The sequence below is a fragment of the Scatophagus argus genome, chromosome 9 (genome assembly GCF_020382885.2).
Source record: "Scatophagus argus isolate fScaArg1 chromosome 9, fScaArg1.pri, whole genome shotgun sequence".
In the NCBI taxonomy this organism is placed as follows: Eukaryota; Metazoa; Chordata; class Actinopteri; family Scatophagidae; genus Scatophagus; species Scatophagus argus.
This window is the reverse complement of record NC_058501.1, coordinates 18,003,255-18,021,045: the sequence shown is the minus strand read 5'-3', so window position 1 is coordinate 18,021,045 and position 17,791 is coordinate 18,003,255. Positions and strand designations below refer to the sequence as shown.

General features: G+C 40.9%; 1 protein-coding gene and 1 long non-coding RNA gene across 8 annotated transcripts in view; one reads left to right on the top strand and one right to left on the bottom strand.

The window, feature by feature from the left end:
* Nucleotides 1-6,375: 6,375 nt before the first annotated feature.
* Nucleotides 6,376-14,304, top strand: LOC124064658. The gene is made up of 2 exons (XR_006844296.1): nt 6,376-6,597; nt 13,642-14,304. It is a non-coding gene; the product is annotated as an uncharacterized LOC124064658 (long non-coding RNA).
* grik5 (glutamate receptor, ionotropic, kainate 5) overlaps nt 12,822-17,791 on the bottom strand; it is an 86,130-nt gene continuing 81,160 nt past the window's right edge. For 5 of the 7 annotated variants that reach the window (XM_046399139.1, XM_046399142.1, XM_046399141.1 and 2 more), the window contains one exon: nt 12,822-17,540. In XM_046399139.1, coding sequence (XP_046255095.1) covers nt 16,905-17,540 — 636 coding nt within the window. In that variant the 3' untranslated portion in view covers nt 12,822-16,904. The remainder of the gene's footprint in view (nt 17,541-17,791) is intronic. The other 2 variants (XM_046399143.1, XM_046399144.1) reach the window with 1 other exon arrangement.

Sequence of the window (17,791 nt, the reverse complement as noted above, 5' to 3'; positions counted from 1 at the left end):
TTTCTGAAGTATTGCTAATATAGAGTTACATTTCAGGTTTTAAAGATATGAAAATCCTTCACTCGGTCTTTGTATTAACCCCGAGCTTTCTGTGCACAGATGTGAATCCCAGTGATGTCCCAGATAGTACATTGCCCAGGAAATGACCTCCCATCCATAATTGAGAGTTCAGGAAGCACCACCCTGATAAAGGACAGATTGCTGTAAACATCTGGGGAATAAAACATGGCTGGTTCAGAAAACAGTGAGAGAGCAACTTGTTTAATTTCTCACTGTGGTCTGCACCTGAAAATTATCAAGCAGGAACCAACAAATGTACCTTATTTTTAGCCCTCCCTTAGTTCTTACATTTTCTACCCATGTATTTTGTATTATTTATTTGGATCCTTCCTGAAGTTCATATTCACATACAATGCACTTACACTTCACTTATACTTTACCATGGCCTTCAATGTAAAATTAACACACGTACAAAACATTCATTTAAATGGGTTGACAGGTATAACAAAACAGCATGAACAATCTCAGATCCTCTTTCCCTCTAGTTTCTTTTCTTCTGCTTTTTTTCACAACCTCGACATCCCTCTATTGAAGATATGTGTTAATTTACTTGGGTACTGCCTGCAATACAGTTTTGAGCAGTTAGGACTTCACTGGATTTTTCTCACGGTTCCATTTATAGGCTATAAATTATAATACCATGGCTACTGAGAATGATCAATTCTGACTGAAAGTTGTGGATTAACTTTTACTAGTTGTAGAGTATAACCTATGACTTAAGGTTTTGATTGTAGTTTCTTGTAGATATTCTGCTTCGGTAAAGTTAGCAATACCACCGTGTTATATTAATATATTAAGCAGGAGTAAAAGTACAAAAGTCTTTACTTCTAATCAACACCACTGTAGCACTTCTCTGCACATTATCATCATTTGACCACATGAGGTCACCGCGCTACTGGGGGCTGCCGACTACAGCAGTTAAGGATAAGCCACAGGAAATAATGATGGCAAATTAATTGCACTTTGCAATGAGAAAACTGAGAAAGTTCAGCTGCACAATCATTGTGTATTAGTGTCTTTGTCATATCGTTGACCTCCTGTGGATGAGCACACTGAAACCCTGCAGCAGATCACCTCTTGTGCTTTTGTGGTTCGTTTATTTACATCACGATCCAAAGGTAAGACAAAAGGTTTTAAATTTTGGCTGTTTATGATATTCTGACTGCAATTTTAATAAAACCAGTGGTCAAGGAAATAGGCCCATCTTTCACTTATTCTTTTACATGACAGTAAGTAGCAACACCACACTTAAATACTATAACCATGTTTCATGTTGTATGCTACTCGTGTTGTGTCTGGAACATCATCAAAGCAACTTTAATTATCAGATTGTGAGATAAAAAGAAGGTCTACAATATGTAAATGTAACAAAGTAAAAGTATAAGGTCTGAGAATTACTCAAGGAAAACAATGGTCATAATGTCAGCCTGCCCTGACATTTGATCCAAGGACCTAAAGACGGTAATATTGCTCAGGTTAAGTGGAAGCTCAAGCCACCAGTGGTAGGATAAAAAAAAATCTTCATTGTTCCTAGTTATATATTTGGAGTTTGTTTTGGCACTTGCAGAACAGTCTTTGATAGTTAGAGATGTGGAAAGGAGAGACGCAGGTTCATGTGTCTGCAGCATTATATCCTTTCCTAGGAGTTCACTTGAATCCACCACCAACTTTCAAGGTGAGTATCAAATATTCATATCTGCAACAGCTCCTGACCCAAGGTTTGGACGAAGTGAAATTCAAGGGCCGAATAAGTGGAATAAAAATGAGGTTTATATGATCAGTCATCAAAGCAGGGCTTGGGTTAACAGGGAGAAAGTAAAAAGAGGCAAACACATCCAGAAGTAGAAAAGGCAGGCAAATGTAGGTGATAGAGGATCATAGGCTTGAGACTGAAATGACGTGCTGAGTTTCTAATGCTGAAAAATTTGGGGAAATTAATGTTCTCCCTCTAGAGTTACACGAGAAAATCAATCATGACTATCCATTAAATATGAAGCTACAGCCAGCACCTGGATACCTGTCTGCACAAAACCCCAACCGTGGACACGGCAATTCAAATCTGAAATGAACAAAAGAGTAATTTTGAAAAATTCGAAACTATTCTTTTCATCACTGAAAGAAAGACTCTCACATGGTTTGGAGTTAATCATATTTGTGTTTCTTTTGCTGGAACAGATGCTGACCTTTCCAAAGATGGTTTCTGGAGTATTTATGCTCATAGTTGTGACCACGGTTGCCACAACTCACTTTATCAAATACACTGACTAAAGTGTGACAGGGCTAAATTAATGTTTACAGAATGAATACTAGTAAGCTATACATGCAGTTTGGTATATTATTATGCTGATTTAATCAAATGACTTTTTCCATCAATTGCCTTTTACTAATTTTTAATAATATAAGTATATAGTATAATATAAATCACTGAGTTTAATTTAGTTATATTTTGTCAGTAAAATTAACAACGTCAAAAATGTATTAAATTTTACTTATTGAGGGCTCTTTAGTTTTACTCGCTGTACACTTCCGCCCATTTGCGCCACATGGACGTTGATGTCTGCCACAGCCGTCGTCGGACCGCCGTTTTCTCAAGGTAAGATGCTTCAATAACCAACACTTTGTAGTAACGATACCCCAGTGGCTGAACATTGTTTAACGTTTCCGTGAGATACCTAACAAGTTTACCAGCAGCAGGCTACGTTAAATTTAGTCTATATCGTAATTCAAAGTCAGACGCAGCTAGCATGCTAGCTAACGGTGGAGCAAGACGGCAAACAAATGATCTGAGACGTGAGTAAATACTAGTTTCATGCACCGCATTACGTGTTATCGGGTATACTGCACTGAAGTAACACTTTATACTCGAGTAACATACTGTCAAAAGTAGCAAATTTAACCGGTTTTACTACTTCTGAGTGGTGATGAGATGTTGGGATGTTGGGGAGGGGGGTCCACCCCCCCGAGCTCCAAGCCCCGCACCTCCCTTATTCCGTGTCGGATCGTTGGTTTTCACACTGTTGGTTGTGGGTCGCGGTGACACATTACGTTAACGCTGTCAGTAAATACATACATGGTACTAACACGGGCTTCGTCACTGTTACTGCCTGTTTGCTCCTATGCATTCCAACGCTGTATGGATTCATAACACTGTATACACTATGACACATGTCGTGCGTAAAACATTTCAGTAAGAGAGAACGTATGTGTCAAATATATGTAGGTCACATTGCAAATAACCTGTTTTCATCACTCCAAATCAGTCAGTTTTGGCACTGTGCGTGGTTGTTGAATGACAAGAGAAAAATAAATACCAAAATAAGAGCGCATATTCACATACAACAAAAAATATTTTTCATTTATATTATTATTCTGGGGGGCGGCACGGTGGTGCAGTGGTTAGCACTGTCCAGGTTCGAATCCCAGTCTGGGCCCTTCTGTGTGGAGTTTGCATGTTCTCCCTGTGCCTGCGTGGGTTTTCTCCGGGTACTCCAGCTTCCTCCCACAGTACCAAAAACATGCACTTTAGGTTAATTGGCTACTTTAAATTGCCCCTATGTGAGAGTGTGTGGTTGTTTATCTTGGCCCTGCGATTGACTGGCGACCAGTCCAGGGTGTACCCCGGCTCTCGCCCGTAGTCAGCTGGGATAGGCTCCAGCTCCCCCGCGACCCTGACGGATAAGCGGTATAGAAAATGGATGGATGGATTATTATTCTGGTATATATGTAACAAAACATCATGATGTGTTAATGAATAGGTGATGACTGACATGACAGTCTGTCACAGGGAGCTCATGAATACAAGTGTGTTTGTTTGTATATCCCTTTGTAGAAGCTGATAAACAAAAATGTTATGATTACCATCCAAATAATTATGTACCTCACTGTACATACAAAAGCAAGAGTAAACTTTTATTGTTTGCTTAGTTGACTTTAATATAGGTCCCCTTTCTGAGTTTGTGCTTAAAATATTAATTATCCAAATGACGTAAAGCTATGCATTTCATTCTAGGTGCATGACGTTTCTGTCAACAATTCAACAACAGCTATGTACTTCACTTACTATATACAATACTCAGTATACTGTTACATTACATTTCACATACAGTATATTGTGCAAAGGTCTGTACATTATTAGCACTAATAATGAAGTAATTTACTTTTTTATCTTTTCTTCTGGTAGCACACTCTGGGCTCTTCATTTTATTATTCACTGTATGTGTGGTCTAAGCCTCTGCTTCTGTCTGTTCATATTCTTATACTCAGACTCTCAGAGATGGAGGTAAAGCTGCGAGTAATCATTGAAAACCGAATTGAGAAGTTGGCCCTTCCATCAGGAATACCATCAACTGTGGAGGAGCTGCAAACCTCTGTGCAAGAGAACTTTGGAATTTCTGAGGAGTTCAGTCTTCAATATTTTGACTCAGAATTTGAAGATTACTTCGCTCTGCATAAAACTGACCAAATTAAACACAAAGACACTATAAAGGTCAGTTATTCTTAACTTGCAGCCAGCTGATGAAAGTTTGGACTCAGCATCTTATGCAGAGTCTTCTGCATCAATTGCAGAGTCCTCTGCTGGAACATCATGTTCACTGGACACCATTATCCTGCCTAGACTGAGAAGCACCACTGAAACATGTGAGTCCTGGCCAAAGCAGTTCCCCGTTCCACAGTTTGCATATGAGACTGAGATGTACCTTGAAAGAGCCGAAGACGATTACAGAAAGGATGGAAGACTTCTGACTGCCTCAAAGGTCAAAGCAGACATACCGGAGAAGCTGGCTGAAACCATATATATGTATACAGCTTATCCATCAAGTGCACAGATATGCAATGTTGCTGAGGCACTTGTTAAGAAACCCAGCTCCTTCTCAGGTTACTATGGCTGGCAACAAAGCCTCAAACACAAGATGGTGAATTATCGTACTAAACTCAGAGGCTATGGTGTTCCTGAGGTGATGTGCAATGCTTTAAAACGCAAGAGCCCTGCAGACCAGAAATCTGCAAAGCATGTGAAAAAGCCTCGAAAGGCAGAAGTAAACTACCTCCCACCTTATCCAGCAGGGCAGGATGAGGAAAGTCAAGAACAGGAAAGGATTCAGTTGTTAACAGAAGTAGGCAAAAGAGACAACAACAAATCGATCAAGGAAAAAATGGCCAAAACCTAATAACGAAATTATCAACCAGTCACCCACCTTGGAGGACGTTAAAGCCAGATGGCCAGCTCTATTTGAGGCATCTAATGTGAGTGTATGGTAATCCGAAACATTCATTTGCAATTGTGATGGGTCAGCTATTTGATACAAAATGTGTTAAGTTGTTGTCATCCATTTCATAAATCATGTATTCAGTTATGTTCAAGATCAGATATGGCTTACAGGTTACATCATTTGTCTTTTAGATGCAGAATGAGTTTCACAGAATCACAACGGTGCACCTGGAGTCAAAGTTCATGTCCAAGTTGGATGAATACTCTCCCAGGCTTCTGAACTTCTTCCACTCAAAGGGTGGGACCATGGGATTGAGGTTGCAGACTATCCTACTGAAGGTATCCTAAGTTTGGGCATATTATGTTTAAGGATTTTGACTGTCTATAAAAATGCATATTAAATAAAGTGCATATCTTTTTAAATACAGCAGTTTGTATATACTTAATGGACACCTAATTAGATATTGTTTAGTCAGACATTGTCAAAATTGTGATAACACAGTTAGCTCATTTTCATTTTTAAACACAGATTAAAATGTGCTCTATATGTGTTTTACATGTGTTACTCTGCTCTTACCAGTGTATCTTCTGTATAAATGTAAACATTTGACTATTTTCTAGCTGCTTACATGTCAACAGTTTGCGAAATAGCCAATTTTTGCAATCTTTCTAAGAGTTACATTTTTAGAATGTAAGAATTATATCGCTGCTGTAAATTTGGAGGTACAACCAGCAGTGTATGTTATCATAAAATGTAGCAGCTAGTTTGTGCAAAGGTGACAAAACTCACCTTCCTGCTCACCATAAGTTCAATGATAATCATATTTCCTTTTCCAGGACCAGTGACTTCATGAAGTTCTCGCTGGTCCTCTGGAAAGGTGTTTAAAACTGCACAATGACTGAGTTATATTGATTTGTGTTATTTCAGGCACCTAGCAATCCTGCCATCAACATAACCAGAGACGTTGTCATCTGGTGTTTGATGTTGTACCTTGGGAAATATAAAATATATATTAAAATATACAGAAGTGATCTCTCTCTCTTTTATCTCTGTTTATTTTGGACCTTCTCCTATAGCTGTATAGTCTGAAATACACAATGTTCTTGTTATTTTATGATGCAGATGAGGACAGTGTTGCACAGGACCTTGCTGTACAAGGGATGAAAATCTACAGCATCCAGACTAATCCATCAGAGGGGAGACAGGACATCGGAGTTGTGATAGAAGGAACAAAGGTCCTGACTGGTCTGGGTAACTTTCCAAGGGCTTGTGCCATGCTCATGGGATTGACGTATGCAGTGAATCTTGCCTATCCCAAGGAACTCAGGTACACTTTTGAAGCCTTTTAGAAACTTTTCCTCGAGCTGGATTGTTCAAAGCTTTCCCCAAATGTAAATAGCCTCAAAAACAAGCTGCTGGCTATAAAAGGGACCCCTAAATACATTGGAGTGCTCAGTAATTCTGTACTGCAGTTAAGTATTCAAGTCTTGTTCAGAAGAAAAACACCTTATCCATACTCATTTGAAGGGTGTGATGTTTTACTTTGGACTTGTAATCGACATGACTCGAAGGAACTGTTTTTGTAGCTTGGTATGGACAGTGAGAGTTGCACTTTGCCACCAGCCTATGGATGTCAGTGACACAGTCCACTTTCACCTGTGTTTTGTGCCACTGTAAGTTGTGAGTATAAGCTGTACAAGTTGATCTGACACGCAGGAGGCTACCTGTGTAAGTGGTCAACCTCAAATAGCGAGTGCCTTTGTTTTTATCCAGAAACATTTTACCACTGTGCTTGCAGGCCTCAAAGTACCCTGCCACATGGTTTACTTCGGAGCTTGAAGTTTCAGTACTGCAGTTAATTGCTGTTCAGGTGTTTGCTCAGAAAAATCCAATTAGTCATTTGAGGAGAGGGGCACCCCTTTTAGGACTTAACAATGGCACACCCTGCTGCTGTGATTCTGTTGTGTACACCAGGGATACATATGTATACATATGTATCATAGAAAAATTGGAATTTGCACAAATTAATGATTTGAGTTCCTGTAGTAGTGAAGAACCAAACCAAATGAAGGACCTGACCTTTACGTACCTGCTGTTTTCCTGCCCTGCAGTAAATTCTTGTAACAGGAAGGCATGATATTAAGTAGATTTGACATAGAAAAGTATGGCAAGAAAGTGACAATTAATAGCATTAATTGGATTTTAAGTCATTTGGTAACAATTCTAAGTTGATTTGAACAATTAATTTATGTAAAGATACATAAGAATTGCAGTTTTAATGTGTTCAATTAAGTAACATTGTTCCAAGATATGAGTTGATATAACTTATTTTATTTATTGAATCCAAATCATTCTTATCCAGATATTTAGAAAGAAAGCATCAATTTCACCCATAAAATTAGTTAATATAAATCAATGTCATCCAGATAATTGGTAAATTAAAATACATTTCGTCCAAGTAATTAGTAAATATAAATTAATTCCACCTAAATAGTTAGTAAATGTGAATCACTTTTTTGCAGATACTTGCTAAATCTGACTTACTTTTGTTCAGATACCTAGTAAATATCAATCAGTTTTCTCTGTAAAATTCCAAAATATTTCAGCTGATAATTTCATTATTTTGTACTTAATTGGTTTATTTAAATGTACTTAATTAAATCAATAGATTTTAATCAAATTTGTAGTATATAAAATCTATTCAATTATATTAAGTGTCACTTTCTTGCCATAATTTTTTTAAGTAGCCAATGGTCAAACTTTTTTGAGTGTAAGAGGTGTGTGTGTGTGTGTGTGTGAGTGAGATGTCTCTTTAACGTACAGTGTGAGCTGATCTCCTTCCATTACGATTTATGATCAATAACTATTATCTTCATCCTCTACAGTATCACTGCAGACACTAGATTAAGTTAATTTTACAAAGCACATGCTGTACTTTAAAGTGGCTCAATGAACTGGAAGAAAGTTAACTTCTGAAATCAGCTATTCAAATGTAAAATAAGTAATTATAGCTGTTTTCTTCACTCAAACAGGATGCTTCTGTCAGGCTTCTGTAAATAGCAAGTTCCTCTTCTGTCTATTTCTAAACAGCACCATATTAATTTGTATCTCCTGGTGTGTCAGTTCGTTTGACAAAAGCTCGTCTGTCATTCCAAGTGATGTGTGAGTGAAAGAGATGAAATGAGCACAGAGTTTGAGGTTATACATACTTCATTATAATGAAGGAACATGTCATCCAGTGCAACAGTGTGGCTCATTGATGTGGACTACAGCAGATCAGTGTTGGCTTTGTTCTTGACAAGGGATTTGTTTACAATAAGAAAAAATGTAAAATATCCTCATCCTTATTCTTCAAACAAATCCTCCCTCAATTCATGCTCTCACAAATATCCTCCCCTGCTCGTGAGTCCTACCAGCTAATCATGATAACTTTAAAAAAATGGATGAAAAATCCAAATGGTGGCATTTCATTTGGTGATGACTGCTCACCCAGCACACGCACTGAAAATGAAAGGCTGCCATTTGGATTTTTCATCCATGTTATGGTTTACTTACTGATTCTAGCTGGTATTTTTCACCATGTTAGTGTGGCTGTAGGGACGGCAATGTCATGTTGCTTGGTCTGTCGGTCTACCCTTTTGGTCCAGACTTAAATAGCTCAGATACTATTGGATGGACTGCCATAAAATTCTGTAGACGTTCATGGTTCCCTGAGGATGAATCATACTGATTTTTATGGTGCCTTGATTTTTCCTCTAGCGCCACTATGAGGCTGGCATTTGTGGTTTTAAATGAGATTTGATTTTTAATGAAATTTTCACTAAACTTTATATGATATTCAGTCTCAACTGTACTTTGTGTTGTTGTGCTTATTAGCAATTGTTAGCATGCCAACACATTAACCCTCTGGAGTCATCTGTATAATTGTCCGTTTTTGACTATTTTTGATTTTACCTTTATATTTCAGCTTAGAAATGGTTTACCTTGCCATGTTTGGTATCATTTTTTTCAGCACAACCTCACAAGTGTGACTTTACTGTTATTTTTTCATTTTGACATACTGTAACACACTGGACCTAAAATCACAATCCGAGTGGGAAAAAGTTTGATTTTTTACTGTGAAACCCCCAAACATATTAAACGAATCATTTTTATAACATAGAATGCAAATATAAACTGTACATTTCAAAAAAATATGTACAAATTTAGCAAACAACAAGTTATTTACAACTATTTACCTTAAAATGTAGTAAATGCCTCAGGCGTTTTTTGTACAACTATTTACAAGACAATCAGGTGTCACAAAAAAAATACACCACAAGTTATTTGTGCCACTCTGCAAAGTAGTTCCTGTCCACCACAAGACAGAGGGGCACATCACAGGCCTGACATTTCCAGGGTGTGTCATGTCACTTGTTGTCCACCTGGAGGCAGCGTTTACATTTCAGCCTCCCTTTGGTGACTTTTTCTCCAGCATCTGTGTCTGGAGAAAGACCACAGGGACATGGTCAGCTCTCCTGCTCTGGGGAACACCCCCCTTGTCTATGCAACACAGCTGACACACCAGCTCCACCATGAAGTCTTTGTGTGTCATGGGCTGCACTTTCTTGGCACTGCTAATCTCCCGGTGCAAGATGAAGGCATTTGTTGTTGCTATGTCCAAAAAAATGCAATAATATGGTCTTGTACCAGCAAGATGTTTTTCTGTGAGTGGAGTGGTACTGGATGAGCAGGTCTGACAGGTCAACACCACCCATATGCTTGTTATAAGCTATGACTGGTGTAGGACAGGGAATGTCTCTCACAGCCCAGCGTCCATCTCTGTTCTTCACCCTTCTTGGCACCGTCTCTCCTGAAAGTGCAGGATGGATGGTGGAGCACACAGACACCTCCCATGTGTCCATCCACTTCACGAAGACAAGTTGGCCCTCTCTGATCCATCTCACAGATCCTCGTTCACATTTTTTAGTGAGAGCATTTGCCCTCCCTCTGGGACATCCTTTCCTGGTCTCCCTGTAGGTGCCACATGCTCCAAATTTCATGCTGGCCAGGTCCATGAACAGTTTGGGACTCGTGTAGAAGTTGTCCATGTAAATATGGTACCCAGTGCCAAGACAGGATGGCTGAATAAGGTTCATGACGACATCATAGGACAGCCCATGCTCACTTGCAGTCATAGACTTGCCCGTGTATATGCTGAACCTGATTGTGTAGCCACTGCTTGACTCAGCCAACACAAAAAGTTTTATTCCCCATTTAGTTGGCTTGTCCTTCATGTACTGTGTCATACCAGTTTTTGCTTTAGTTGCACCCATCCTTTCATCCTCCGCCAGCTCCCTCCTCGGGTGGTAATAAGCCTGACAGGCACTGAGAATGTCATCATAAAGAGGTCTGACTCTATACAGTTTGTCATGGCCTGGTGTTCCCTTCTTCCTGTCATTTTCTTCTGCATCCTCCACAGGATCACTGAGGTGGATGTTCCAAAATATGGAGCGAAACCTGTCCCTGGTCATCACTTTGGCTGGAAGAGGCACAGACAAAATGTGATTCTGTCGCCAGTAGTTCTGGAGACTTGGCAGCGACACCAATGACATGTAGATCAGGACTCCAAAAAACTTGTACAGATCCTCCATCTGTACGTCAGTCCAACTATATTTCTTCCCCATTTCCCTGATTTTTGCAGCATTTTTGTTAGTGTTATGGCAGATTGTTCTAACTGTGTCAGTGGCAAAAAACAGCAAGAAAAGGTCTTTGGGACTTTGGGGAGAAAGTGTCTCTACCTGGACTCCTGATGCTCTTCGTGGCTGAAACCTGCTTATAGCTGGGGCGGTGTCAGCATCCTCCTCTGTCTTCCAGGGCCCAGAGAGGAGGCGTGGCTCTGCTGCCGGAGTCATCGGAGATCTGGACCTGGTGGGTGTGCCAAGCCGTCCCATCCTCTGTGCAGACCTCCGAGTAGCACTCTGTCCGCACATCGGTGGCTCCCCGTTTTCTCTTTCCTCTTCCAAAACAAACGAGGGATCATCTGCGTCGTTGTTGAAGTCCTCGCTCTCTGGCTCAGACTCCGGCTCCGAGTCTCCCTCTGTGCCATCCAGCTCAAAGAAGAGCTGCGCTGCCTGCTCTACATTCAGTAGTCGCCTCATTTTTCTGACGCACAAAACAAAAAAATGACTAAACTATACACTAAACACGCTGCACACTCACTGCTCACTAACCATACACTCCAAGCACGCTAAATATCACAAATCTCTCAAATATCGGAATTCGCTATCGCTATTTCTTGTTTGCCGCCGTTTCTCCCACAGCTTTCCCTTAGCAACCAAATACCATGGGTTGCCATACACACAATCTGATTGGTTGCTATGATGCATTTTTCACCAATAGGAAAGAGTTTCCTTACAATGCGCTGGTGTTTACTGCGCCTTCTTGCATAAAACTCGCAACAAACGTGCACCAAACGTGACGGCAATGTTCATGAAAAACATCGCGTATATTGTTTATCATAACTCGGGTTTTATTTGACATATTAACAAAATTTAAAAACTTGTATATAGTTTTAAGTGCCCACTTTCGACACAAATTAAAGCTGAAACTCAGCGACGCTACGTCTGGCAGCTACGTCATCTTAAATTGGTCACGTGATAAGGACGCGCCGGCACGTCCATCGACTCCAGGGGGTTAAACAAAGTAAACACCTCCTGCATGTTAGCATGATCATTAAGAGCATGTTATTTTTCTGGAATTAGCATTTGAGCCTCATTTCGGGTTACAGGTTGAGTGAATCCCAGAGGAAATCTGCAGCTGCTGTTGTTGTACTCCTTCAAACTGTCCTACAGCAGCTTTAAGACAAAACAAAAATTGCATATCATGATACAGTACAGTTATGCATGTATTCCAAAAGGAGATGCTATCAATAGATGCATTTTTTATTTCTCTTACCCTGTATTGTGTCTGCTTTGGATCTGCTATGCAGGAAATCAGTCAGTGTTCATGTCAGAATCCTGTCCTCATATGTTTGTATGTCATAGATTTCTTTATTATACCAAAAAGGGTGAGGTTTGTAATTTTCTTTTGTACTACAGAGTTATGTCATGGCAGGAAACTGATGGCAAATACAGATGCTGTTTGAAGAAATTCCTGCAAAATGAGTACATTTACTTTTGGTATATTTTTTCCCAGTAATACCTCTGTAGTTTTACATAAGTAGGAGTTGGGCTGCAGGACTTTTATTTGTAATGAAGTATTTTTACATTGTCATAAAGACACTTTAATTTAACCAGTGGATCAGTGGGATGATGAGCTTATTTCCATATCATATCTATCATCACGTGAAAAGAAAATTACGCAGCTAACCTTCAGCTTGAAAAGCAAAAACACAGTCAATGTGGGACTCTTTGAATATTTTTATTCCAAAAGAAGTTTGGGTGTCTATAGGTTTGAACAACAGGGCAACCTCTCTGAAGAACATCAGTGCACCTTCATCCCAACTCCTCCCATTGCTCCCACTATAGAACCTTCTGCTCTTCAACAGGAATAATAACAACAATTTAATCATAATATTCATCATCAGCTTTAATAATCCATTTAGCACTAGTATAGAAATATGAAAAAATACCAAAGAAAAGAACATAAAAGTAAACAAAAAGGTTTGTTTTGTGGAGTGACTGTTCAGACACCCCACCTGACTGGTTTTGTGACCCTCCCTTCCCTTTCGTATTCATAATGACAATATTTTGGCTTTTTGGGGTTTGCTCCCTCTCCACAATAATGCTTTGCAGCTAGTAAATGCTTTCAGCTGACGGTTTAAAGCTGTTCATGGCCACTTACTGGCTATGTGGTGCTGTTACATATCATGTTCCATACACAGAACAAACCAAAAAAGACATGGAGAAACAGACTGCGAAGACAAATTTTAAAACAATGAAAACAGCCTGCAGGTTTACAGCCTGTAGACAACAAAGAAATCAGACATGAAGATGTTGTGGATGATTGTGTCTCTGTTTGTTAGCCTGTCTGTGTGTGTGTGTGTGTGTGTGTGTGCTGTGACTACATGTGGAAAGTTTGTTTGGCTCCTTGTCAGCATTCTGGACACAAAGGCAGAAGTAAACAGAGAAAAAGACACATCCAAATTCAGGCCTGCTTCTGCTGACAGCAATCATTCAGAGAAACAACAAGATGTGTCCAAACAATGTTATCATCTGTTATCTGGAACACAACAGTGTCGACAAATCTATTTCACTGCAAAATGCATAATTGTATACAGCAATGCCGTGTTTGCCCAGACAACAATACCGGTGTTTTTTTTCCCAGGGGATTTGTGAAAGACTGAACTGATGGTGTTGCATGTTACCTCACATATTTTGTTTTGCTGCAGAATGTGGATGGTTGAGAAGCCGGTGAAGGATTATCTCCTTGTTCCTGCACCAGCAGCTCCTGCTGTTTGGTGAGATCTGAGATGATAGCATGAAGCTCTTTGGGTAAAGAAGAAAAAGGAGAAGAGAGTCATGGGTGTCAAGAGGTTTTCAGAACAGTGGTGCAAATCACAACTTTGACGTTTCAAATCAGGCTGAAGAGGGTGAAAACTTAAAACAACTCACTGATATGTTCAGCAGGCAGAAAAGAGAGAATTTTGAGAATTAAGAATCAGCGGCTGAAAAGCATTACATTCATATAACCTGCTGTCAGGAAATCAAACTATAAAAGACAAACAATCAGCAAACATGGACACTGAACAGGATGATGGGAATCCAGTAAGATCTTGCATTGAAAATATTGCATCAGCAAACCTTCAGGTCAGGGTGACAGAATTTCCTTGAACATCGAGAAAGTCTTTTTATAACCAAGTACACTAGTTGCAACTCAGGGTGTGTATCGAACTGCCCTCTAGTTCAGTAAGCAGTGAGTCACTCTACAGTGAATATTTTGGGAACTGATTAGGTAACTGATTCAATAAACACTGAGACAGTGATGAGTCAGTGACCTGCAGTGCAGAAAATGCTAATACAGCACTTGATAATGATATCACATTGGGGGAAAATAAATAAAAAATAAAAAGATATGATCCAGGCATGATGAGCTATTGTGCAAATGATGACACATTTACATTTTCTTCTCAGGGGACTTTTTCACAGAGGTGTTTTATCACAGACAACACAGTTGGAGCATAATCATGGGTGTGTTTGATCAGAGTAACCTAAAGAGAGATCATGCTGCAGTAAACAGTCACACCTGATATGTTGTCATGCATTCTTGTAAACGAGTGGACTGCAGCTCATTCTTTCACTACTCCCCTAAAAACGATCTGATCTGTGATCCTGAACACCAGTGGAAGGAACCACCGAAATACATTTGGATTAACAAAATGATGGACCTGCCCACAAATATGATGAGGTGATGGTGGCACACATTTTTCCTTGTCAACAGATCCCATTTGAAGCCACAAACCACCAGTGTGTTAATCTGTGTCTCGACGCTTTATGACTTCCCCACCCCTGTTTGTAGCACTCAGCCCCAAACTCACTTGGTCGCACTGAAGTTGCACCTCATGAAAAATGGGCACAAATATATTTACCTTCATTTAAAAACTTTTTGTAAAAACAGCTGTGCACTGTAGTTTTTAGCAAACATTATTCAAATCAGCGCAAACGTGTGACTCAGTGCATTTTTAAACAATGGGGGTTTGTGGCACAAAGGAATAAGCTACATGAGGCTTTGGCTACTTATTGTGGTTTTAATCTTTTCAATGCATTTGTTGACAGTAATATATGTCACCAGCCTTATCCTTTCAATGTTTCTCATCATGTCACATGTAAAAAAATGTTGTGATTCTTAATTTTTAAACAACACTTGACTTGATGTAAAAGCACAAGCTAGCTGCTACTTGGGGGAATGGAAACCTGCGTAAAAACGTACAGTATGCTCTGAACAATCACCAGTAATAATATGAAGTGTACCTAATTTGAAGTTACAGGGCTAAAACATGCAAATCCACCATTCAATTTCCTTTAAGCACCGTGGCTAATATGCTGCAGGGTTTGGGTGGTTTTAGTTGCACTTTAACACAACAGTAGGGCTGTGACATTAACAACACAATTAAAAGAGACCAGATTTCTGTCCCAGGCAGAGTGAAAAGTATGTATTTCTTCTCAATCTATTTATCACCATGTTTCTCTGTGTTCAACCCCCTACTGAATGAGTCCCCAGCCACGAGGGGAGTAATTAGGCGATCAAAAGCTTGAGACAGTATTGACAAGGCTGTGTTGAGTCTATCACTCTGGCAGGAGCCTCTACTGCGAACAGCCAAGTCTGTTAAACAGAGAGGAAGGGAGGAAGCTGCAGCCACAGCCTGCTGGCACATTAACAAGCCCCTTAAAAGATGCCCAGAATTAACAGATCAGGACAGATCTAATAATGGAAGTAGCTCAGTTAGGGATTTCTCATTCAAATTCAGTGGTGTCATTTTCACTCTCTGCCTCTGTCTCCTCTCCTTCTGTTCGTTTCTATCTCGCCTCTCTGTCTCTGGCTCGGCCTCGCCCAGTCTCTCTATCTCTTCTACACTGTGTGAACAGAGGTGAAAAAGAAGTAAAGGCCTGGCAAGAGTTACCCAGGATAATGAGGGACATTAATTTCACATTTCAAAGCCTCTTGCTCTCCCTCTGTCTCTCTCTAACTCTTCTGGTGACTGATTATCTAACATTTGTAGAGGGCTGCTGTTGCTGGGTATGCGGGTTCTCCTCACGTTGGGTAGTTACAAACAGACTTACAGGAAGCACAATTTTTTACGTACACACACACGCACACGCACAGTGTAAAGAAAGGGAGATCAACAACAGTTTCCTCTGCTACTGTTCGCGTTATGTTGTCTGGAAGTCGCATCATTCGCCTTCCCTGATAACATCCAGAAAGCAGCTGTGGGGCACAGGGAGGGACACAAAACTCTTGAACACAATTTGTCGCAGTCAAGTTTCTTAGTATGTTATAATCCACCATAGTGTCACACGTAATCTGTATTTAACTCTGTAATTCCCACTTTGAACAATGGTAACAAAACAAGAAAGACAATAAAAGAAAAAAAAAAGCAACAGGAAATAATTCTCTGGAAGTCTTTTAGTTGCTTAGTTTCAAATCACATACGGATACAGTATGTCCTCCAACAAGGCTTCATTTTACTAGAGGGGTACAGTAATTAGCTTCCAGGAAAGTGACAGAGGAAGGAATCCAACACCCTCAGGTCTTAAGGTGAAGTAAGAGGGGAGCAAAATGTGAATAAGGACGCCAGTGGAAACCATCATCTGGTCATGTGCACATCCGCTCAGATTTGTCCAAACACAGCTGTTCTTCAGAGCTGATTACATAAGCTTAATAAATCTCAATCTCACAACACGCTTGTAGCCAGTTCTGTATCTGTAGGCCATAAGCTCAGCTGGAGAAAGGCTTAGGGTTTTTAAAGGTAATCTCACTTTCTATATCCTGATCCCATGGAGTTCAGCTTTTTTTCCTTCCTTCTCTTCCTCTTTTGTCATCCTACGAATTTCACCTGTGGAACAAGCCGTGTCTCTCTCAGCAGCACAAATGTTCCTCATGTCACCACGTCACTGGCTCCCGACAGCCCTCTCACCCCGCCCATTGCTTCCGGCCTCAGTCCTGGTCGCCCAGTAGGTCTGTGGTGTTGCTGTTCTGTGGAGGAGGAATGGGTCGAGAGGTATGAGGTGGAGGGCTGTGGTGTATCCGCCTTGGGCTGGGCCCCCCTCCGCCCTCGCTGTCTGTGTTGGATGAGGATGGGGGTGGGGGTGGGGGTAGCCTGGGCAGGGGTGCCGATGAGGGTGGTATTCTTGTTGTGGTTGATCCTATACTGCTGCCTGATCTCAGGCTCTGGATCCTCCGGCACTCCTGGCAGATCCTCACGTGGGTGCAGCTACGGGCAGGCAGCATCACAGGTGTAGGGGCTGGTGGGGGAGGAGTAGTGTTGGCTCCCAGCGGATCATCTAGCATCCGCTGTGGCCCGGGGCCCAGATCGGAAGACCCTGTCCCTCCCGCTCCACCTCCTCCACCTCCAGCTCCACCCGTCAGCGGGCCGGCTCCACTGTAAAGCTTGCCGTTGCTGAGGCGCATCTCTCGGACCAGCCGCAGTGGCCGAGGGGCCCCCAGAGCTATTCGTGTGGGGTGGCGCAGGGCTGCCGAGCTGTTGAGGGGCCGACGGCGCCGCATACGGGAGCTCTTCTTACAGGAGACGGCGTTTCGGAACTCTGTGATCATCTCCCGACAGACAGACACCTGAAGGAGAAGGACGGAAGGAAGGAGGGAGGAAAGAGGGGGAAAAACGGAAGGGAAGGAGGCAAAGGTAGGAGGAGCGGCACAGACCCAAAGTAGGCAGGCAGCAGAACAAGACAGTGGTAAGGCAATACATAAATAAGAGAGCAGAGGAAAATCAAGAAAATTGAGAGGAAAAGCAAAACAAAAAGAAAAAACAAGGCGGGAACAAGGCAGAAAGAACAGACACAGTAAGGCATGGTAAATGAAAAAGT